This window comes from Salarias fasciatus, chromosome 23 (assembly GCF_902148845.1).
Source record: "Salarias fasciatus chromosome 23, fSalaFa1.1, whole genome shotgun sequence".
In the NCBI taxonomy this organism is placed as follows: domain Eukaryota; kingdom Metazoa; phylum Chordata; class Actinopteri; order Blenniiformes; family Blenniidae; genus Salarias; species Salarias fasciatus.
The window spans coordinates 12,820,868-12,845,219 of NC_043766.1; the positions used below are offsets into that span (position 1 = coordinate 12,820,868).

At 39.6% G+C, this 24,352-nt stretch overlaps 1 protein-coding gene across 2 annotated transcripts; it reads left to right on the plus strand.

Moving 5' to 3' along the window:
• The first annotated feature begins 517 nt into the window (after positions 1-517).
• On the plus strand, positions 518-24,147 carry swt1 (SWT1 RNA endoribonuclease homolog). 2 transcript variants are annotated; one of them, XM_030083725.1, is made up of 17 exons: positions 518-619; positions 1,080-1,143; positions 1,533-1,606; positions 1,730-2,765; positions 2,929-3,058; positions 3,239-3,337; positions 3,475-3,663; positions 6,180-6,273; positions 6,723-6,964; positions 7,373-7,521; positions 7,774-7,912; positions 9,645-9,784; positions 10,038-10,222; positions 10,422-10,568; positions 14,946-15,012; positions 15,106-15,173; positions 22,441-24,147. In XM_030083725.1, exons 2-17 carry the CDS (start codon positions 1,084-1,086, stop codon positions 22,532-22,534), a joined length of 2,913 nt encoding a protein of 970 aa, XP_029939585.1. In that variant the 5' UTR covers positions 518-619; positions 1,080-1,083; the 3' UTR covers positions 22,535-24,147. The 2 variants fall into 2 exon arrangements, with proteins under 2 accessions (XP_029939585.1, XP_029939586.1); XM_030083726.1 differs by having other exon boundaries at positions 560-652.
• The last annotated feature ends 205 nt before the right edge of the window (positions 24,148-24,352 follow it).

Here is a 24,352-nt window from a genome sequence, read left to right on the forward strand (position 1 = left end):
CAGGAATGCTGGGATATTAGTGACACTGGACAACATTTGTATAACATACAGAAGAAAGTTGCAATGAAAAGAATAACAAATGGAAAAAGCAGAGAAGAAATAATATTGTCAAGAATGAGAATTGGCCATCCAGGTTGAAATTACTCTCTTGCTAAAATAGGAAAGCATCAAACTGGAACATGTATGTATTGTGATCGGCCAGAGACGGTTGAGCATATGCTGCTACAATGTGAGCAATATGAAAAGGAAAGAGCAATACTTAGTGCTGCTATAGCAAAAGAAAAAAAGTCTGTTAAAAATAGAGATGCTGCTGGCAGATTCTTCTAGGGAAAAACAAAGAGCTCTATTTGGATTTTTTCCGGAAACTGAGTTGTATAGTCGCATTTAGGTGCGCAGCAAAACCTTATCTAAGGCAGAGAGCTTCCATCTGACCTGTCTTAACACTCCAGCCCAGTTGGTGGCGGTAATGCCCCGAGATGGTGGCCAGCCGAAAGAGAAGAAGAAGAAGAAGAAAAAGAAGAGGACGACGCTGTAGAAGAAGAAACACAGGAAGTTCGCTCGATGTTTTGATAGCCATCGGTGCTGGGGTTTTAATTTAGCTGTTAAAAAACATACGTTTGTGAGTACAGCCACCTTAATTCACTGTATTTCGGTACGCGTTAACTTTATACCACATTGAAGACAGCTTGCGTGTAGCTACGCGGTGCTGCTACTTGTTTTTAATGGGCTAGCTTCAATGAGCTAATGGCTACATGTAATTTCAGACTTGTGTTGTATATCTATTCCTGTCCTTCACACTTCACATAAGTAAAGTAGGACACTATAGTATGAGTTGAAAACGGGCTGTGTTTATAATGTGTGTCTAGTTATGAGAATTTGCCTGAGGTGACAGTTTTCAAACTTATTGAACATCGATTGAGCCCCTATCGTCAGTGAATTGTTTTTAATCGGCTAAATAGTGAAATATTGGGTGTTATTGATCTGAAGACCAAACGGAGAAGATGCGGATCTTACTGGAAATAATTCATTTGTTGACTTGAACAAACTACATGCTGAACTTTTCAAATTTACTTCAACAGGGTCATGTCAAAAAAGAGAAAGCACCGGAGACGATTGTCATCCTCAAGTGAAGAAGATGGGGAGGTGAGGAGAAGTTACGATGTTTTTTTAACTGTTATTGAAGATACGTTGAGCGTAAAGCGTCACACAAGCAATTTCATGTATTAGAATTTATTGTTATAACAAAAAGCTGCAGAGAATTTCTCCTGTGGTTTGAGCCCGCACTTACTTACCAAACACTCATGCTTAAAAAATGGCAGTATTACAATATCCAGCCTGAAGTGTTTGTGTTCAGTGCCAGCATAAAGTGAAAGTTGAAACACTTCAGTAGAAGCAGAAACTCTGCTTGATAAGTTTCAGTTAAATTTTTGGTAGTTAATCTTCTCACGTCAAAAATGTCATGTGTTTAAACTATTCCATGTGTGGTACATTTACTGATTTTACCAAGGCTTCATTTAATTTATATGTTTCAGGTATTGCCAGGGCAAGATGTTATCAGCAGTCACAAAAGTGTCCGGAAGAAGTGTGTTGGAAACAGCCAAGAGAGGTTAGAAAGAGGAGATATGACTCTTCTTAACAATATCTTATTCATGCTTGTTTTATAAACTCTGAATCTGTTATTTAATGTTTTGGATTTTTCTTTTCCCTTTTTGTTCCCTTTAACCTGCAGTTCAGATAAAAGAGAAAAGGCAGCTTCTTCTGATTCCCAAAGTCCTCGCCAGGTCAAAAAGCAAAAAACAAAAAAAAAAGTAACTAAGCAGAGTGCTGCTGATGAAGGAATATGCTACACAGAATCAAGAGGTGACTGTGCACCTGTCTACTCCAGTAAAGCTGAAAAATGGCTTTCAAAAAATGAAAAAACGATCAAAGGACATAAGACCACGGAACAAACTCCTCCAAAAGTCATGTACACTAAACATGCATGTTCTGGCCCCCCATCAATGAAAACTTCTAAAGCCAGATCAAAAAAAGACTCCTCTAGGCACAACCCATCCACATCACAAAAGCAGAAAGGCACTTGTAGTTTTGATCCTGCTGAGCAGGAAGAACAGAGGCAGCAAGCAAAGAAGACGAAATGCAATGCTGTGGAGCCGTTATGGACTGGAAATTACACCAGTGCTATCAAGACAAAAGGCTCTTCCTCTACTTCTTCAGAGGATGCTGCACAGCAGAATAGAGAGGACTTGATTAAAAAGAATTGTGGAAGGCATCACACAAAGTTTCCAGAGGACAAGAAAAGTTCCCGCACAGATAGAAAACATGCCTCCTACTTTTCAACAAAGATACCGCCTGTTGTTGAAAAGCACACTGCCTCAGAGCGATTGAAGAAGCACACTTCAGTCTCAGGCATTGTTGAATCAGATCAACAAAAGAAATCTGATTCATTGTCTACCCAGAAACAAATCTGTTCTCTCATGCCTGCACCTCTCCATTTTAAGATACCAAAAAAGATCCCTCAGAAGTCAGTAGAAACAATAGATGAGAACGATTGTGGTGTTTCTACAAACACAAATCTCAAACATGACACTAAACTTACAGACTCTGAGGTTGTAGTAATTGACTCTAATGAAGAAACTGTGGAACAAGTGCAAAGCTGTGTGGATGCTACCCCTCATTGTTCATTTGAAAGACATGATAGAAGACCAGCCTCATTCTCCGGTGTCCAATCTGCAGTCGATACCAACACGGACATGTGTGATGACCAGGTAATGGAAAGCATAAAACATTTTCTTTGGAAAAAAAGTGTTTCACAATGGTTTTATGAAGAACACATATAGTTTTTGGTAAAGCAGTAACAGTTAACTTATTTCTTCTTTTGGTTTTCAGTATCAATAACACTGTGTTTCAATGCATTATTTTGTGATTTAGATGCATGTAGTTGAACAGCTTTATCTAGCTCGCTCAGAGAGGAGACTCGAAGTGAACGTCTTGGAGAGCTATGGGGAACTCACTTGCATGGATATAGATCCTCCCGAAGAAGGGTCTACAAACACACAATGTAAGCTTTTTTTTTTTTCTCGAGTTTTTGCAGGTATTTCACTCAGTATATCTTCTTTATGTACTCCTTTTCATAAATGGTGAAAAGCATTTTGAGATGACTGTGGAGATATTCTATTTTACTTTGCAGCTAAACACTTCAGGTTTAATAATTTAACTAACTGTAAACTTGTATTTGCAGACAAACAACCTCAGCAAGACCTAATCCTTGTCTTGGACACCAACATTCTCCTCAGTCATCTGGATTATGTGAAAAAGATCAGTTCTAAGGGCCTAAAAGGTATGTGATATTATAGACCTCTTTTGTAGTCATCAGTCAATTTTTTGTTTGTTTTTGTTTTTGCTTGGAATTTATTGTTTCTCACATCAAGTCTGGTTCATCAGAGCCCTCTGTATTTCTGCTTACTGTGCCCTTAGCCCTAGGATTTCCTTGCATCCTGATACCCTGGGTGGTACTTCAAGAGCTGGACTCTCTCAAAAAGGGAAGAGGTCTGTCAGGTTCTGTGGCTCATCTGGCAATTCCAGCCATCTCCTTCATTTTCGACTCCCTGAGGAGCCGGAAACCTCACATCTGGGGGCAGTCTATGCAGCAGGCTGCTGAAAGGAGTGAGTGTTGATTTAAAGAAAATTAGAGATGACAATCAAGGGGAGAAAACACGACATAGCAGGAAGTCAATGCCTGACTTAAACTGCCCATGAATCTTTTAATAGATTTTTATGAAAATATTATTTAAATATATTTAGAGAATTTAGATTTCTTCTTTTTATTCTTTGAAATGTCAGTTTTCACATCCTCTTGAAATTTGACCTCAGAGCAAAGAGTGATCATTGACGGTGCATTTTGTTCCTGATGCAAAGTGACAAATGTGTGTGTACTAGTGCGAGGACAAAAGAATGGAGTACAGAGAGGAGAGGGACAGAAGAGGAGTGTATATATACTCTAGAAAAGAAAAAAACTACTTACAAGGATGTGTGAATAGGTACCTGCAGACGCACATCCACTAACATAAAACCAGTCGACATGAGGAAAGTTGAGGAAAGGGGAGAAGCAGGACATGACAAAATAAGAGTATTAACAAGACGTGCGAGGGGGGGTCCCAGTAGAGAGTGATCTAGCAAGAGAATGGAAGCAAGACCTCAACAACCGTGGACATTAGCAACCTGAAGGATGCAGAAGAATGACACATCTCCTTCTGGTGGGATCCATCAGTTCCTGTAAAGGTGTCCAAATAAAATCAGCCCAGCCAGGTGAAGCTTGCCTGGGAGCACCAGACATGCAAGGGAACCAGGATAGTGGAACCAGGTATTCCAGCTACTACTGCGGAATGCCGGAGCCCTCGAGCCACCATGCTACATATACCAACCCAGCCACCAGGGCACCATGAGTACAAACGTCTGGAAGGGGAACAACTGGCACCACCCAAGCGCTCCAGCCAGGATGGGAGGAGAAGCAAGTGAGCCCACGAGAAGGCGTCAGCCCAGCACAGGACAGGCCCTGACCAGGTGCCGGCCAATAGTGGAAAAGGTCCACCACCAGGCATGCATTCTGCGCTACCACTGCGAGTATTTAGCTGGTTAAAATAAATGTCACGTTTGGTTGCACTGGAGCACATAAAATGTGTGCGTTAAATCACAGTGCCATTAGTGTGATAGTCTACAAAGAGAGTTATCATTCTACAGTTATTGTACAATGGAAAGATAATCGGGAAATTTGCGATTTGTAGATTGTAGGTACTTTGTTGTGACAATGCTCTTTGTAAAAAAATTGTATAGGAATGGGTCATCTGATTACACTTTTGTATGATATCTCATTTATAAGGAATATAGATTCATGAAATGGGCAACAGAGCTGAGTATGTTGCCAGATATTCTCTTCCAATGCCAAACGGCTTTCTTTGCTTTTGATATTAACTTTTATTTTGAGCTTCTGATGAAGCCAGCTGCTGTTTATTGGGTGCTTTCTGCATGAGGGAAACATGAAGCTTGTCCTCAATGTTGACATTCTCAGCGCAGGGAGATATTAGAATGAATTTATACAACCTGTGGCAATTTCATATCTCCACATTTCAAAGTGAAATTTATATACACATATAAAAAAGCACAATTCCTCACAGAGCAGGATTTATCCAAGACTACCTACAGCCATTGGAGAGGAGGGAGGAGTGTATTACTTCATCCAGAGGTTCCTGTTTGTTGGTTGGAAAGGCTTATTGGATGCTTATTGTATTATAGCTAATTTGTGTTTTATCGTTAGACTTCAATTGTGCACTCTACCAAACAACACAAAGAAAAACTGCTTGGGACTGGCATAGAAGATCTGGTATATTTTTCATGGATGTCATCTACATGATCAGCTGTACTGCTCATTTCACAGATTTGAAATTAGAGCAATCACATTTTATAGTGGGATAAGTTATACATGTAAAAAGCATTGGTACAACAAAGAAATAATTCAATAAACTCAAATTTCCTTAGTTTTTATGCTTAGGCTTCTTTACAGCAGTGATGTCCAATCTCGGCCATGGAGCACCACCGTATTGCATGTTATAAACGTCTCCCTCTTAAATCTCACCTGAATCCGATGCGGGTGTCATCAGAAAGCTTTGCATAAAGCCCCTTTAATGAGCCATTCGTTACCGTCAGGTGTGTTGAAGCTGGTAGACTTCTGGAACATGCAGAACTGTTGCCCTCAAGGACCATAATTGGACACACTGGCCTATAGCGAAAGCTGTACGAGGTTACGGCCAGTCTTTGAATCAAGTACTTAGTACTTGACTGTTCCCTGCATGGAAACTAGGTGGCACAAGAATTCTTCATCATCACCATTGTGGCTTATATTGTGTGCATCTCAAGGGCAGCTTACCTCTCCATTTTCATATCTGTAATAATTTACTTTTTTATTAACAGTAGCAGTAAGTTGTTTACTTTATGTTTTGGCTGTTCTTCCTTGTTTTGACAGAAGAAAAACTTGTATTTTGCTCTATCGCACTGTGTAACACATTAACCATAGACATTGTGTGTCATTAAGTAATCATGTCCCTTGCTTCTTCTGAGGACTTGTTTGTCCAAATGCCTCTTCATGTCCTGTCCTTCTGTCTCTCTCCCTGTTGTTTTTGTCCCAGATGGTCTGAATGCTGAAAATAATGATGACAGAGTGTTGCAGTGCTGTCTGCAATACCGGAGTCTGTACCCAGAGAGTGCTCTCATCCTCTGCACGTGAGTTCCCCCTCCCCCCAACAGTATACTGCTGCTGCTGCAGAGTGTGTGTCCTCTGCTAATAATGCACATGCATGTGACTGTGAGTGGGTCCAGCCAGATAGTTCCAGTTGGGATGAGAGAAAGAGAAGGCTCGACAGCTGTTGGCAAAGAATAGATATGCTGAGCATGGAATTTTTTGTTTAGTTCACCATTTTTTGACTTACATTTGCTGTTGCTGTCATATTATTTCAAGTTCCTGGGCCTGTTGACCTAAATTTCCTAATGCTACCATTTCCAGTGACTGCCATCGATTGTTAAAAATTGATTGCTGCTAAATATAAAGTGTGGCACAAAACACAGGTTTAGGTTTTCAGAGCTTTAATTGTGGAAGGTTGCACCCTGTATTAATGATAGTTATGGTTTTACGGCCTCATATTTAAACCCATACGTTCATGTTTTTCTTTCAGTAATGATAAGAATCTGTGCAGTAAAGCCCTTCTGAGTGGAGTGAAGGCTCTCACCAAGAATGATTTGAAGACCGAGGCGGAGAGATCCCACCATGGTGTTCATAAACAGCATCGTGTTCAAGGTCTCATGCCACCTTATGTTAAATCTGAAGTCTCATCATCTTTGCTGAAAGGGAGCTGCTCAAAAGTCCATCCAAATGTTCAGGAGAGTGGAGGCTTTTCTGCTGGATTTTTAAAAAAAGGTGAGACGAGATAATACAAGGTCCATTAACAGGTATACTGTATGCGAACCTTGTCAATCCTTCCATTTTTGCTTCTCAATTGCATTGCTTTTAATTTTATATCGCTATGAATCTAGAGGAGTTCAACAGAACAGAGCACAACAGGTCAGAAGTGATAAATCGCAAATACACACTACATGTGTTTTGTTTCAGAGATGTAATTTCTGGTAAAAATGCTTTTATATTTTCTGTTGTGTGAATTCCAACCTCATGTATTAAAGGAAGCAAGCACTTTAGGTACTTGATATTACACGAACGTTTTTGTCTACTTTCAAAATCAACTTTCAAACTTTATTTCTACAGCACTTTTCATATTCAGAAAAAATTAAACGACACAAAGTGCTAAACAGTCTATGTTTATATCTACAGACAACACACCACTCTGTAAAGCTGATAAGGACGGGACAGCATGGGACCTCAGTCGATGCATTTCTGAACTGGAAGACTGTCTGCGTGAAGTCCTGTCTGATGTCTTAGAGGCTGAGATGAAGTCCATTTATGACAACCTCTGGACAGAGGTGAAACTTTTGTTTTGAAATTTCTAATAATTGAAATTACATTTTTCAGAATGTTTTTTAATTGCAAAGACATTTGAGTGTTTTATTTCTTTATTATGTGCAACCAGAAAACAATGAAGTGAAGCATGCAAAATGTACTTCAACATTTCCTAGATTTAAGTTGTTAATTCACATGTATTATGAGAACAATACATGAACATATCTAGATGCATCATGTTCTTCTTTTCACTTACTGTCTATTACAAATTACAGATAGTTTGTCGAAAACCACCCTGGACTCTTCTGGATGTCCTGAAGTGTTTCAGAAAGCACTGGATTGCTGTCTTTCGGTACCTTCTCCCAGAGTCGTCTCTGCAAACTGTTGTGAACCTCATCAACTTCTTCAGCTCAGGTAAGGAAGAGAGAAACTTCCTGTGTTAATAATGACTTTTATTTGATTTAGTTATATAGCTCTCTTATGTCGGCAACAGTGCGTTTAATTATTTGCAGGTTACAGTGGTTACATTCTCAGCAGTTTCAAATTGCCCAAAATCCTGTTTGTCCTTGGACCATTTTGATTTGTCTGCACATCAAGCCTGCAAAAGTGAACCTCATGCTAAAGTTTTTTTTTTGTTTGTTTTGTTTTTTGTTTTTTTTTTGTTTTTTTTGCAATCTTGGCCACTGTTGTTGGAATTGAGGAGAATTTGATGTTATTTCTCTGCACATCATTACCACTGATGCTGATTTCCACATGGCCAATTTCTTTCTATGAATATTAGCTGCAGATAAAAACAAAACAAAACAAAACACTATCACTGGAAGATGCTAAGTGGCCAAACTGAGCAATGTCACATGTTCAGTGAACTGCAAATTCAACCCAGTGCCTTCAGTGTTTATGGATTCAGGCTCTTGGGATGCTGGAGTTGATCTTGGCTAACAATCGGTGAAGGCAGGATGTCAAAAAATCCACATTGCTGTAATCACCAATGTACAAAAACTCCCAATCATTTTTCAGAAAGGCTTTTATCCCTCGGCAGACTCTTGTTTTAGGATACTGAGTCATCCCTCTGATAAAACGCTTCACACTCAGGGGATATGACGTGGTCTGCCCTGCACTGCGCTAGAACCCTACAGAACTACATTCGGAATCAGGTCATCTGCTAAAGTGGGCGACTCGAATGTGTGTCAGGAAGATGCTGAGTTGTCTACTGCAGCTCTTGGTCTGGATGCCACTGCTGGCTCCACATCCTTAATGCTTACAGAGTTGATTGCTTGAGTGTGTGTCAGCCTCTCAGCTCAGCTCTGTGTCCAGAGGTGTGGGGGTGACCACAGCACCAGTGGCACAATAAATGTTAATCCCCGTAAGAATGTTAATAGTTTAAACAATGCAGTTTAGTATGTTTTTTGTCTGTGTACATGATTCTGTAATTGTTGGTACCATGCAGCTTTGCTCTGTGGGGGTGGGGAGAGGAGGATGAGGTGGATGAGGAGGAGGAGGAGGAGGAGGAGGAATAAACTGTATGTGATACAAAAAAGAAATCTAGCAGTGGAAAAGTACTGCATGCCGTTCTCAAGCCTCCCCTAAACGGGCTGTCTGTGTGTGTGTGTGCAGTCACTAGTGCCTATAGTTGTGAGGACACAAAAAAAAAAAAAAAAAGCCAAAATTCAGTTCTAGAAGAACTGATTTGGTTAACGTATTCCTCATGGATGCACAAGTGCTCTGTCCCCTCAGATTTGTCACCATGCATGTTTCTCCATAAGTCATGCATCTATTTTTAACATCTCAAAACAGTTTAACATAAGATTTAGGGAACACAACCTCTCAACAAATTAAAGGTAACATGTTTTTTGTCCCACTGCTCAGTTTTAATCTTAACTTCTTCTGAAGTTATACTGACAGAACAGAACCTGCTTAAATTCCAATGAGTCATTTATTTTTAGCAAGAAAAGTTCCCCCCCCCTTCACATTTTCTGATGAAACAACGATAATCCATCCTGTTGTAATCTTTTAAAATGACGTATTGGGTTTTGCATGAGTTAATAGCTAATATCTACAGTTATGTTATCTTTGTCTTTATGCCACATGTGGGTAAGTGTTTTCTGTGTGGCATTCCGTTAGTTCATCAACTGTCTGTCTGTGACAGGTAACGATGAGGACCACATCACGACAGTAAAAGTCCTTGAAGAAGCGCGGGACCTTGTGGAACTGTTAAAGGACCGGTCGAACCAGGTTCCACAAGTGTTGTCTGTAATGGACAAGATTTCCACAAAGCTACACCGTCAGGTAAGCTGGAACACAATTGCAATATTTGTGCATTTGATTCTCCAAATGTTCAGATTTTCATTTTTGATACTCTGAAAACTTGATCCCTGCACTGTCTGAATTGATTGTCATCTTCCTGCTTTTGTTTTGTATTTTTGTTCAGACTGAGAGCACATACGCAGAGCTTGAATCCTTAAAAATACAGTTAACTTGGTGTTGCTTTGGACATCATATTTACTTTACGTTTTTGGATTGTTTTTTTTTATTTGTTCAGGAAACTGATCAGTCGGTGGAAGGAGAATCATCTAATTTTGATGTTGTTATGACTGATGATGATGGTGGTGTTGGTCGTGACGACAACGAAGAGAAAGAAGTGAAACAGTCTTCGAGTCCTCAGGTCTCCCACCAGGAGGTGTGGGCAATGTTTGACAGTATCTGGACCATCGTGGTTCAGACAAGGTGTGTGTGACAGGGACTTTTAATGAAGGCTTGTTAGATTTGTGGTTCTACAGCAGATCAAATCTTACATTATTTCTTAATAAAAATGACAGTAGACAGCTACATTAAGTGATATTCCAGAACATAGCTAGCAGCATTTTGTTATTTTTCTTTTCCACTGACCTCTGAGATTTTTTTTTTTTTTCCCATCACATTTCAGCATGGAGGTGTTCAAAGCTTTGGGCTTTGACACTCGCACCATGCAGAGCGTTCAGCCAGCAGGAGGCTGCATGCCGCCGCAGGACGCTCTGGTCTGTTTGCACAAACTATCCACCATGGTCTCACAGCTGCTCCAAGGCTTCAGCAGGTATGTCAGCTGACTCAGCTCACTGGAGTTTTGTTTTTGTCTTGTGGTTTGCCCTCTATTCATGTTTTGGTTTTCCCTCATGTTTCCTGAAGTCTGAATTTACACACCCCGGCTGTTTGGTCTCTGTTTGCTCCGTCTCATGTTCTGTCCTTTCTCCTGCTCCTCTCTGATTACCCTCGGTCATTTGTGATTTGTTAGTTGGTTTTGTGCTGCTCTGTCATGTCTCCCTCATCTGTGTATTTTGTTTTTCCTGTTATCAAAGTGTCTCTTTTGAGTTTGCCCCTGAAGTCTGCATTGGGGGTCAATCTGTCTACAAAACCTATAACAAGAGTCAGTTTAAACATAACATTGACGCGTCACTGAATTTAATTTTTGAAAAGATATTAATTCAGTCTCAGCTTGAAGCAACACTTCTTTTCAATTCTCAGAAGTGTACGCCCTTATACAACAAACTGATGGCATTAGATTCATTGTTGTGTCAGTTTACCACTCTGCTGCGCTTCCCTCCACAGTTCCTCATAACTTGCTGTCTCTCCCCATCATTGACACAGTGTGTCCTCATTTAAACTCCGACTTTGTTTCCCTCATACCTTATGGTTGTGGTTTCAAAACCGAGTCTGTGCTTGTAGCCTCTTTTGACATGTCCTTGGAGTGTTTTTGGCCTGCCATCTCCTTCCTATTTCCTACATAGGATCAGGGGTGTTCTTTGCCCTCATTCTCTCAGCTCCTGTTTGGCACGTGATGTTGGTCAGACTGTAATCTGGATGACCTTGATGCAGTGTTGGGTGCTACACTGTGGTAGTCGTTTCTCAAAACAGTGAAAAGGTTATACCAGAAGGACTTCTGTCACCCACTGTAGACACAATACCTGCTTGTTGTTATAAGTTCAGATCATTTAATTCCAGTTTATCCTCTGCTCCAACTTACTGCACCAGTTTTCCTTCATGTTCTTTAAGCCTTTTTGCCATTGTTCAGTTTCGGCTCATATGATTGCAGGATGAGTTAAAAGTAGTTAACAATTGGCCTTTCTGACAAAAAAAAAAGTTAAAGTGAAATTTGATTTGATTAATATGGTTTTATTTGACCTGCGAAAAAATGTCTATAAACATGCCCAATATCAAGTTAATATTCACAGTATGCCTCTTTTTAACATAGTGGTACCACATTTCAGTCTTTCTCCAACAGACAGACTGCATTTCAACATCACACACACTCTTTCTTTTGTCAGAGTCACTGCACAGTTCAAATCCTGAAAGGGATTCATGTGACATTTGAGGCTCTTTGAGGGCAAGTAGCTGTGTGTGCTCAGTTGATCCACGTCACCACCTGCGCCCCTACTACACAGGAGGTTTACTAAATCACTCACCCTTTTATTTGATCATTATACCTTCCTGGAAATGGCTTTTTTATGATTATTCTCTTTTGTTTTTGTGCATACGTGTGTGCACTTTGGTATTTCCCCATGTGGAGCTTGAAATTCAGAATTTTATTTGATATTTATTTGAATTGGCTCACCTCATGTGGAATACTACACCAAGCCACACATTTTTCAAGTGGTCATATTGTTTGCAATAGTATGTTGGCTGACTGATTTTGTTTCCTGTGCTGAGTGTTCATTTAGCTCTTAACCACTCCTACGCAGTGCTTCGTTTCATACACAACAATCCTGGGGATATGTAGTCTCAGCTATCAAATACAGCTTTTTGGGCCATGGTATTACAGATCTCTTTTTCTGTAGTTAGAAGTGATCATGTTGTATGAGTTACAGCACAGGAGGCCTCACAAATGACCAAAGCTATAAATATGCCTCCTTTGTTTTTTATTACCTCTTAAATCTTGAAGGCATGTAAAGGTTTCCACTTCACACACGACTAGTGTAGTTCTAGTTCACCACATGCTTCATGGTATCAAGCATACCCACTCTTGCTACCTGTACATGTACCATGTCACCTGTATGTTTTTGATTTCTTGGCATATAATCAATGTATCATTATGTTTATGATTTCATGTAGAAGGTGCAGTGTTATGGCACCCCTTTCAAACTCTTAACTGTGCCATGGTCGCAAAGGAGATTTCACAACACTGCAGATGCATTTTCATTTAATGGAGAATTGCTGAAGCCCCTATATAACTAGCAAAATCATCAATTTACACGCCATTCTATTGGACTAAGAATCTGATGTAACAAAATAAATACGTTTTAGCTCGATTGGTTTTTGACTGTTTTATGCACAGACCATGAGATGACTAAACAAGAGCATGAGAAATATCTTCTTGAAGGATTTTCATGACAAGGGAATTACAGCCCTTTTTTTCTTGAGCTTATTTATTTATTTATATATTTATTGAATCTCAACTCGTGCCTTATTTAAGATTTAGTTGGGCATTTTTCAGAGTGGCATTCTTACAACTGGCTCAATGCAAAAAAATGCAGGGAAACAGACGAATACGGGGAAGATTATTATTATGATTATTTTTTTGGTTTTTGTTTTAGCATATTTAGGTTTAAAAAACACACATAAGCCTCTGTGACCTATATCTGTAGCTGGTGTAGTTATTGTTGTATGCAAATTCATCAATGTGGACATGATTAATCATAATTAAAACAAACAGAAAAGAAGTGTGCTGTAGTGCTGTGAGTTGAGAGCTGCGTTTAGTGGTGTTATTTAAAGGTTTGGCCCAAGGTCAGTCCTCATGCACTGGTTGGCTGCCTGAAAGAAACCAAGAGCAGAAAATTAAGGGGTCTCTGGGGTCAACAGTGGTAACCCTATCGTGCAAACCAGGAAGCTTCTGGCTGCAAGCCGCCACTGCTCTACAGTGGTGCTCACAGAGCTTTACATACTGTAAATGCATTTAACTTACATAGTGCTTTTCAGCTGCTTGAGCAGCCCCAGAGCATTTTGCATTGTCAGTCACATTCAGCCATTCACACACACGAGGGTGTCTGCCACGTAAGGCACTCTATCCATCAACATGAGGCCAGACGGGATGTAGAAGACTGAAGACATTCAAGTATTGTGACAAACCCAGATGTGTATTTTCTGATTTATCCCTAGATATTTATCAAATAACTGTCATTATCTAAAATTATATATATTGCTCTATGCTATGTACATGAATAATCTAATAGCTTCAGAAATGTGACACTAATCAAATGTTATTTGTTAATGTTAGGTTACTGCAATGTTACATTTTCTCTTTCTCTTTCTAGCTTCATGTGTGTGTTTTTACACCTCTCCACTCATCTGTGCACATAGGGTTTCTCAAGTGCCGTTGCCTAGGAGACGGTCAGACTCATTTTCATGTGTTTGAGCTGAGCCATGACTCACTCTGACTATCGCTCCTTGTCTCGTCTCACTCATTTTTCTCATTCTGTGGACAATGCACATGGATAATTCAAGACTCTGCTCAAATTACAAATTTCTGCCCTTCATTCTTTACCTCTATCTATGTGGCTGTCTTTGTGTCCACACAATACACACTCCTTGAGTGCAGCTCCCAGTAATGCTATTAGAGGCGGTGTGTTCGTACGTGTGCTACGGTTTCATTATTGGGCGAACATGCAATGATGTTGAGTATTGTGATTGTGGTATGGTTTTTGTCTGCCTTCTGTAATATGTATAATGTGTATGCAAAGATTGTGATAATAAGCTTGAAAAACATTCATTTGCCTGTGTGTGTTGCAGTCTATTTTGTACCATTATAAAATGTTCTTTAGTGTAACTGCTATTGCTACTGTGGCCTATATGTAAATTAAAAAAAAAAAGTCCAGATATTTCAAGGTAAAGATATTAAAAGCAAATAGATGCTTTTTGTAACTTTTATATCCCAACAGCCATTAGAAATATTATGTTATAAAAATTAAACAATTTTATATGGGAGGCAAAGCATTTTCTCAAAGCTGGTTTTGATGAGTTGTCAGTCCGCTAACATAATCTGTTACTTAAGAATAATTTAGATAAGCCATTAAACCCACCAAGCATGTCTTCGGTCGAAGAGTAGAGATCTTGGTAATTTACGAAGTATCTCTTGATATGTTGGTAGATTGGAGTTAACAGTTTGCCTTAAGATTTTCATTCTCATTAATTTTGAAGAGCCAAATAGCTTGACATGCTCACCTGAGGGCGATGTTGCTGACGCATGAAGCCACATAGCACTCTCCGGGTTTTATCGGAAGGCTTTTCCCAAGTACGAGTATTCTGTGGACTATCGAACTCAATACCCGATACTGGTATTGGTGTATCCCAAATTCTTGACAGTTTTAGGAATTATGAAACAAACAAATGCTTTCATTTTCTTACTAGTAACTTCAAGCACTTACGTAGTCAGATAAATATTTCCTGACAAACTGTCTTTTCTGTCAACTGTCATCTCTAGTGTGCTGTCCTTGAACCCCGATATGGAAGAAGTTCAGATCCTGCTCAGTATCATCCATTCCTACAAGGTTGGTATGGTTATAAGTCTGCTCAAAGTTAATTTGACTTTTTCATTTCATCGTCTCATGGTGTCATTTAATTTTTCATATCCTGTCTTTCAGATTGCTGGGGGGAATTCCAGCGTGACAACCAAACATCTTCTTGATTGTTTCTTACAACCAGAGTACAGGTAGGAAAACATGGAAACATATAACAGTGACAGACAACAAAAGCTTGCTATAATGAACATGTTTCGCTGCTCATTGTTCTACTGTCGAATTAAATTAAATTTTATTGATATATCCACCTGTTACGTCATAGTTAATCTCATGGCATTTCACTCGAGAAAAACCCATGAACATACATATATGCACCATTGGAGAGATATAACTGCCTTGGAAGAAACCTCAGGAAAAGTGGACTAAAATATGGTGGCTGTCTGCTACACTGAGTGAGCCTGCAGGGATAGTAACAAATTGAAGAATAAGACGGGGACAGAGAACAAATGCACTGCAAACAAGTTGACATCAGACAGCAAGCTAACGCTCTGATACAGCGCGGATGGGGGAAAGAGGCACAGATTACAGACATCCAGTTCCACTGTCAAAGATCCTGCAGTACAGAGAGAGGACACCATAACCTCTGTGGTGCAAAGATATGTGTTGACTTGATTGTACGTGTGCTCAAGTGATAGAGGTACTTAGCAACTACTTACCACGTCTCAGGAGGGTCACGCTCATTGAAGCAACTTGCCTGGACAAGTCTGTGTCATAGAACGCCTTCTCAATGATGTCCCCAGCAGTGACTTTACAATGACTGTGTCCATGCCGACATTTCTAAACATGATTAGCATGTTTGTTCCAAGGGATGTTATAGTTCTTTGTACTTAAATGATCTGCTTATACTGTTGTAAGGTAACAATATATAATCAAACATTGTCTTGCAGGATGAGAATTTATTGTTTTCATTGGGGGTTCTCAACACTGGTTTTTGTTCTCAAGCTGAACTTGACTGGAAGATTTATATTGGCAGTCTTTATTTGAATCACAGAGATTGATCCCCCCCCCCCCCAAAAAAAAAACAAAAAAAATATATAAAGTATAGGGAGTCTTCATGAACTTGGCCAGGATGACATCTCAGGTGAGATGTGTTGCTTCTCGAGGCGCTGGTGGTAGTTGTGTGAGGATTTGTGGGCAGCTTGGTGAAGTGATACCTGAAGTGCTGAATCAAGTGACCTCTCTGTCATTTACTTCACTTTTCACAAGATTTCCTTCACCTGCGATTATCCTTGGTCTGATGTGCCCGCTTTGAGTATTACAGCATGATAGTGTATGAGTATCTTTATTAATTTGTTTTAAATAGTTTTCTTAGGAAATAAATCTTGCTTCTGATTTCAACCTATGCAGGACACCTCTGAGCCCAGTCATCAGCTGTTTCATATTTGTTGAGCAGTTTCTTTGAGTTCCTCAATGTGACATTCTCTGCCTTCTGAGAGACTCTGTGTGCTGTTGTTGTTATGTGCAGCAGTTTGCGATTTGACTTCTTCTGTTTCAGAACTATGAGCCTTGGTCTGTCCCATCCACTGAGATTTGTTGTTGCAGCTGTCATCTTTCCATCAGAACTTTCTTTTTTTGTCAGTGTCTGCCCAGGTTTCTCCTGGTGACGCTGCCACCTTGTCAAATGCTAGGTTACAATGTCTGGTCTGTCCATCCTTAAATTCCGTCTTGTCTGGAGTAGTGGACAACCTATCGCAGCATTGAGAACATAGACCTATATTGCGTTGCACCTCTTTGACGGCATACACCTTTGATCGTGCTCTTGAGTTTGTGTAGGCCCCTTGCTGTTTCTCCCTGTCTGGAATTTGTAGGGTTCACACAAATTTGTGCCTAAGCCTATAAAGATGCTGTAGTTGTGCCAAAAAACCCTGCCTTCCTTTGACTCAAGAACGTTGTGATGGAAATTTCTCATGAGTGCATGTTTAATTGATTTGTCGTGCTTAGATTTAGTTGTTATAAATAACCGTAGCTCTCACACACTGAAATGTGTGAGAAACCGCGAATGCTTTGTCTAGAATTTTCTTATCCTGATAATCTTAGCTTAGCAGGTGTGGGCACTCGTGGGAGTCTTCCTGTGTCCAGTCTAGGTTGGGTGCAGTCAAGGCCTGTGGAAGTGTACCTGGCAGACAGTGTTTATAAACTTGCACCCCCCTGCGAGGGCAGAACTCACCCTGTTACTCTAGTGACAGTGTGATTTCTCTGCTGCGTAACTTAATAAATTGAGACCAGGAACTCACCATTTGATGCCCTTTGTTAAATAAAATTGCCATTTTACCATATGGAGCCATAGATGGCCAGTGTTGGATTCATCTTAGAGCCTTTTGGCTACAGTTTTGCTGTTGAATGAGCTGAAGCTTGGTGTTGGCTGATTACTATTATACTACAAACCCTATTATAGGCATTAACATGGTAATAGTTTATTTTTAGCGCTAAGGAAAAGTAATTTTGTGTGAAATAAAAGACTTTCTTGGGCTAATTCTGAAACTCAGAAGAGAAAATGCTCTGGTTCACTAAAAATCCCGCCTCTCCCCCTGTGAACTTTGACAGCGTACTTCAACCAATCGGAGCTTCAAAACAAATACGTCATGCGTTAGCGTCTCTGAGGGTTAGCTTTAGCTCTTTAGCTCTAGCTTCTCTACACGCAATGACACGTGAAAACTTCTTTTTCTGTTAGAAACTCACCAAGCGCAGACCCTTCAGACTCTTGCTCTTGGTTGATTGTTGCTTTCCGACGATGGTTAAAGTTTATCTCCGTAATCGGAGATACAAAATACGGCAATTGAGTGCGTTTTTGATGCGTACATAACTATATCACAAGGTAAAAACATACAAAAAGTGAATTTTGCATAAATAATTGTCTGTCTGTCTGTTGTTAAATGTGTTATGGCAACTTCCACTTATATTTTGCATATTCAGTCCACTGCATTAAGGCTTTTTTATTAGAATTATGTTGTATCTTTATATTGTTACTTCACTAATTTCAGGATTTTAGTGGTTGCAAACTCAGTGGAGACATGCTGGGATGCTTGAACTATTCTGAAAATTAATTCATTCTGCACTATAATAGACAATGCTTTCGTGTATTACAGAAAATCTGTATATATAGCAGCAACAAAAAGTACTGGTAAGTCTTTAGATCCACAATTTTTGATGCTCAAAAAGTAGCACACGTTTTTTCAGTAAAAATAGTATTTTTTTTTCTAACTCCTCCTTTTGTTTATCTTTATGTCATGAAGAAAAATAGCTTGATGCTCAATCCCTGAGAAAGCAGCAGAAGACTGCACACTCGCAGTGACACACAACACAAATGAGGCCATTGTAGCATTATTGTACAGCTCTGACGATAAACTGCCGCCACATACATGCCTGCAGGTTGAACTCAGCAGCTGCCATGGAAACAAGCCACAGCTAAATGTACTTACTCGGTTATTCATTTCCAGACATTATTGACCCCCCTCTTAATGTTTTCCAAAGAGTCACTTAGTTGCATGGAGTAATAATTTGCAGCTATACTGAAAGTGATGGCTTATGTGGTATTAAAGGCATCATCTGCTTTGCCACTTGCAGGAAAGCTTTGCGAGCTCTTATCAGTCGCACAATCCATCTCTTGTTACAGCAGGTTGCCACTGACAGGCTCTGTTAAGCGGACTCTGTTGTGAGTGTAAATTTTTTATCTGTTACATAGGCTGTGAAGTAATCCAGGCCTTTTACTTAGTGAGTGCATTATCTGTGTGTTGTTAAATATTTGATTTCTACACCGGCGGCATGATGTCATGTGTTATATAAGAGCATGTTCGTCATGAGCAGGCTGCATTCAGTTAGATAAATGTTTTCTCCATGACTTACCATTCTTAAAACAGTTACCTAAGAGCGTATTGTACTGATGGTCTGTGTCATCTCCTATGTAGGAAAATAATTGACATGAATTATTTCTTCAACAGTCAGGTTTTAATATTCAAATATTGTGATTTCTATATGTATGCATACAGGGTGAACAGAGACAGATTTAAGGTGTATTTTTACAGAGGTTCCTGTCTGATGGCCGTGATTCAGTTTTTTTTTTTTTTTTTTTTTTTCCAAACAGTGAGTGCGAAAAGTACAAAACACAAGTCATATTGCCCTCTTTTAGTGATGGCTCTTGGCTCCATGAAGCCTTTTCTTCTGCTAGATTACTTTTGGGTGCAAGAAATTCTGAAAACACACACTCCAAACAGTGTTATCCATCAGTGTGGAAAAACTATCTGTGCCTCTCTAATTGTTTGTGATTTCCCAGAGGCTGTTTCAAAACATCGGCGTCCTTGTTTTTATAAATAACAAAATCAGTTTATTTATGCGAGTTTGTGGTTTTTACTGCTCCTGGGCTATTTTCACATGGGACAGTCGGTGAGGAAGCTTCCAAGGTAGTTCTGATGACTTGTCTCTTATATTTTATATATGTGAATGTGGGTTCACGTTGGCTTCAATGTTTAACTTGCATATCAGCTCCTGCATAATTCACTGACTGAGTCACTTGTCTGAAACACGAGCTGATTATATTTAGTACTCACTCGTTTTGGCAGTTTTAGATGTCATATTAACAGAAAATTTTATGTAACTCAGTGAAATAGAATGATTAGTGGTAAGCATGACTCCACTATTTTATAAATCCAGAGGAGAGGACATGTTATCTAATGAAAGAAAGCCAGAGGCCGTACATTTGTTGAGTTTCTGTTCATTGTATTCCAAAGCTGAACTGATGAAAATACTGCATTACATGTGGAAAAACGGATCTTTCTCATCCAATCATAAGACAAACTGACACTAAACTAGCCACTCACTGGAGGGGAAGTCATATGAACTATTTTCTTTAATTTTTGATTCTGTGGTAATATCTCAAAGCTTTTAAAAAACAAAGTGTTTTTGTGCAAACACAGAATTATCTGGCGTTCTGTCACGACCCAGTCAGCACACTCTTAATGGTCAGTGTTTTGCCTCCAGATGTTTTTTTTTTTTTTTTTTTTTAAAGGAGAAAAGCGGACTGACTAAAGCCTTTGGCGTTCAAGCAAAGCCTCCTCCTCACAGTAGTATTTCCGTGCAAAGTTTGACGTGATCATTGACTGGATGATACTGACTAACTTTTTCACCATGAGAAGTGTGCAGGTTGCACTGCCTTCTGACTTCTGGCTTCCTCCACCTCTGACTCTGTGGCCTTGATGTTGTCTGACTGCTCACAGGTCACCTGGGATTCCTCTGCTTCCTCATACTTTCTCTTCCTCAGTAGATAATATCCCTCCTGCACATGTTTTTCCATTATTTGCTTCACATGATGCCATGCCTGCAGCAACATTTTTGCTCAGCCGCCTCTTAAAGCTAATGGCATGATTGGCCGGTGGAGAGCGGTGATCAATTATGTCATCCGTCCACTTCATGTGACCCGATATTTAGACGAATGCAAATCGTTAGGGTTCTCTGGGGAAAGTCATTAATTACCTGTCAAACATATGTAGGCTGTTATGTAACCAAGCTGCGCGCCAGCCCTAACTCTTTGTGTACACACCGTCAGTCTGGTGTCATTCAGGGCACGACTCAAGTGCGTCACCGACTTTGTGACTAGTTTGAATCTTCACACAAGAGTTTGTTGCTCCGTGACGTGATGAGCATGTTGCTCTACCGAGTCCCGAGTTTGACAGGAAAGAGGTTCAGAGTCCCTCTGTGCACAGGGTAGGAATGTAAAAACAGGTCAGTTGTGACAGACCAACACATCCTGAAAAGAGCCTGAACCCGGCATGAAAGAACACTGAGTGATGCAACTCGCCGTCTCCACAAGTATTAAAAACACGCAGCTGTGTGCCCGACTGGGGAACAGGAAGTGGATGGATAGATGTCGGGTGAAAACAAGCAGCATCGACAACAAGCAGATTCTTCTCCCTCGCTTCTTCCTGCTGTTACGTAACAATTCAGTGGAAACAAAGCAGAGGAAACAAACAAGCAACAAGCTCCCTCAGTGTCTCCACTGCTAAGCAGCTGTTGCCAAATCAACACCAGTTCTAATTTGTGTGTGTGTGTGTGTCTGTTGATGTGTGTTTTACTGGAGTGTGGTTTAAATCTGTACGCACTTTAACAGTATAGGAACTTCTCTTTCTGACAGTGATATGCAAGTCGTAATAGAAAAAAAAAATAGTTATTACATTTCAGTCGAATTTTGTGGGGGTTCCTGTGGAAAAAGAAAACCTTGTTTTTAGATTAATTTGTGGTTACTCCCAGGGTTAAGTTTGGGGTTTGGAAAATGGTGTGGTGGGGGTGGAGGGGGGTGGAGTGGTGACGGTTGGCAGTTTGTGCTGACACTGAAGGCTTTTGTTTAAATTTGTTCCTGTGCATTTGTATCTGTCAGAATGTATGTGGTGGTTTTGAGAGAAAAATATAGTTCAGCAGGGTTTGCATAAATAGCAGCCATTGAAAACCAGGCTGCCGTTTAGACAGAGGCTCTTTTGTTTTCTGTGAATGTCTGCTGAATATATTCTGCACATAAGTGCAGTTAACACATCTGTGTGGAAAAGTCTGGGCTCATCCACAAAATATGGTGCAATTACGTTATAAACTCCCACTAAGACAGCATGATTTTGTCCCATACATTAGATGTTGTGATAATGCTATAGTTTGTGGTAAATACAAACACTTGAGAAAACAAAAACTGTATTAGTGCTGTGAGGATTTCTTCTCCAGAATAACAGTGCACTTTGTCTCCCCGTGTGTGCGCGGGTTTGTTCCGGGTACTCCGGTTTCCTCCTCGGTCCAAAAACATGCAGATGAGGTTAATTGCTGAGCCTAAATTGCCCTTAGGAGCAATGACTTTGACATTTGTTTAAACCCTCCAACATGTGTTTTACTGCATACCACTTTTTTTTCTACCATTTTTCTGGAGAGTGCAGAGCAAACAGCAGTTATCAAGGAAATAGTTAAAAGGTGCTTAGTGTCAAACCACATTTCTGTCCATGTGTGGACATTGTCTTTACACTGCTGCACTTTGTGTCAGACACATCATGGAACCCCCCCCCCCCCCCCCCCCCGTGCACTGGAGAATGGTACATCCCCTTTCTGCCTCAGTGGATATTGACTAATTTAATTCCTGTGATCTGCAACATATTAGGTGCATATAGATGTACAATTTCTAATTCAACTGTACCTAGTTTTTATCTTTTTGAAGGAAAAAAAAAACCTTTCAGTTTGAGACTACATTTAGTTTGACTTGCCTGTGGTGCTTGTTTAGTTGAAATATTTCCACCAGCAGGATAATATTTAACAAAGAGTCTGTGTTGACAGAGCCTTAAGCGAACTTCAGACTGCTTTAAGTCTATATACAGTTGTGCTCCTTCTGTTGTTCTCCCCCTCCGGTCCTAGATTGATCTTTTGTTGTGTTGACAGGGAGAAGCTCCAGCTCGGAGGGAGGCAGCTGATGGATCTACAGGACGCCCTGAACTGCTGCATCCAGGCCAACGCGCTCACCTTCACCACGTAGCACTAACTGCAGCATCAGCTCTGCTCGTCTTCACAGATGCTTTGAAATAAGCGATCCTACAACTGAAATAAAAGCATACAGTTAACCCTTATGTTCCATAAATTATATTTGTTTAGTTGTAGGCTACATTGAGACGACTTAAGCTGCGTTTCTTTCTCCAGGTTCTAAAAGGGGAGCATGTGTGCGCGTGCCTGTGTTTATTGAGAAAATGTTGAAGTTCCTCAGATTCATCCATATCTGTGGCATTTTCTTTGTTGGACATGTTTTTGCTACGTTTGGAACATTGACTGTTTACACAATTTCTACCATAGACTTCACGATGACAGCTGATTTAAGTTTAGTAAAACTTACCTCGGTGACGACTCTTTTCAGAAATTTGGCATTATTTTGTAATAATTTATGATAAAATGGGATTAGGTGAAAAAAACAAACCAAAAAAAAAGATTGTGATGGAAGTTATATAAATGGCATATTTAACAGTTCCAACACAGCTTTTTTTATATTTCAGTTTGACATTGGTACGTTACCTTTTATGCCCCTCAAACCTCTCACTTCATATTCAGGAGGGTCAGTTGGTGATGCGATTTGTGATCAATTTTGTGTCTCCATTTTAAGTTATACTGTATTTTTCAACAGTTAAAAAAAATAGTAGTTCATTATATATGAACAAATACGGCACCTAAGTTCTAATAGTGATGATATATTTGATATATATTTGGGTTAAAACATGGGGGGGAAAAGGATGAATATTGATTTTTCATTATTTAATTGCAGTTTGAAGTTGAAATGTCAAAGTTTGACAACTTTCTTATGTGACTGACATGTGGGTTGAAGGATGTTCATAAAGTCTGTTGACCTGCTTGCACATATCATCTACCATTCAGAAACTATGGAACAGTTGATGTTTTATAGTATGTCGTATTCAACAAGAATCACTTAAACAGTTATTTGTTTGTTTTGAGAATAAAAACAGATGAGCAGGGATACTTCATTTTTATACCTGAGGTGGTATTCATTGTTAGAAATTTATGTTCATAAATGTTATATTATCATTTGTTTGAATCACATTGAACAGCTGGAGGTGGTTTTCAATATTTGAACATGTATATTATCTTAAGAAACAGAGTTTCTGATATTTTCCTAATAATATTTTGGACCAGATGAATGTGTAGCACTTCATTAATGCCTCAAATCACAGGTTGGTGACTGGCAGTTTTGTTTTGTTTGTTTTGCTTGTCTGTGTTTTTTTAGTTACCATTGTTTGAGATTCATTGATGGTTTGGCCTCAGTTCAGTTCTGAGCAGCAGCAGGGTGTTGGTGACATTGGTATGTATTTACTTGTGGGTGAAGGCCATGTAAACAAACAATGATGTTCACGTGTCTGTGAACATAAAGCCCAGCTCTGTCAAAAGGGGATGAACACATTTCAGTTTGATGCCCTTTTACTATTGTGTTTTCTTAATTGCACATTGGACAAGCATTGTTTTTCAGGTAATTTATTAGCAAAAATGTGCAATAGAATTAAAAATTACTTGATTAAAAAGCTCCTTATTTAACACATCACACCCATTTTGTTTCTTATCCTGCAAAAATAAAGTGTGAGATCAACCAGCTGTGGGTTGTGTTGACTTATTGTGACGAAAACACCAGAAAGACTCCAAGGAGTCGATCCAATCAGCTCAGACCCTTTTAGACAATCGCTATCCTCATGTTTGTTTTTTCTTTAATCAAAAATGTTCCTGACAAAAACCTCAAGGTGGAAAATGAAGCTCAGACTTTCTAAACACATGCAGATGATTTTTTTTCCTTCATTGAAAC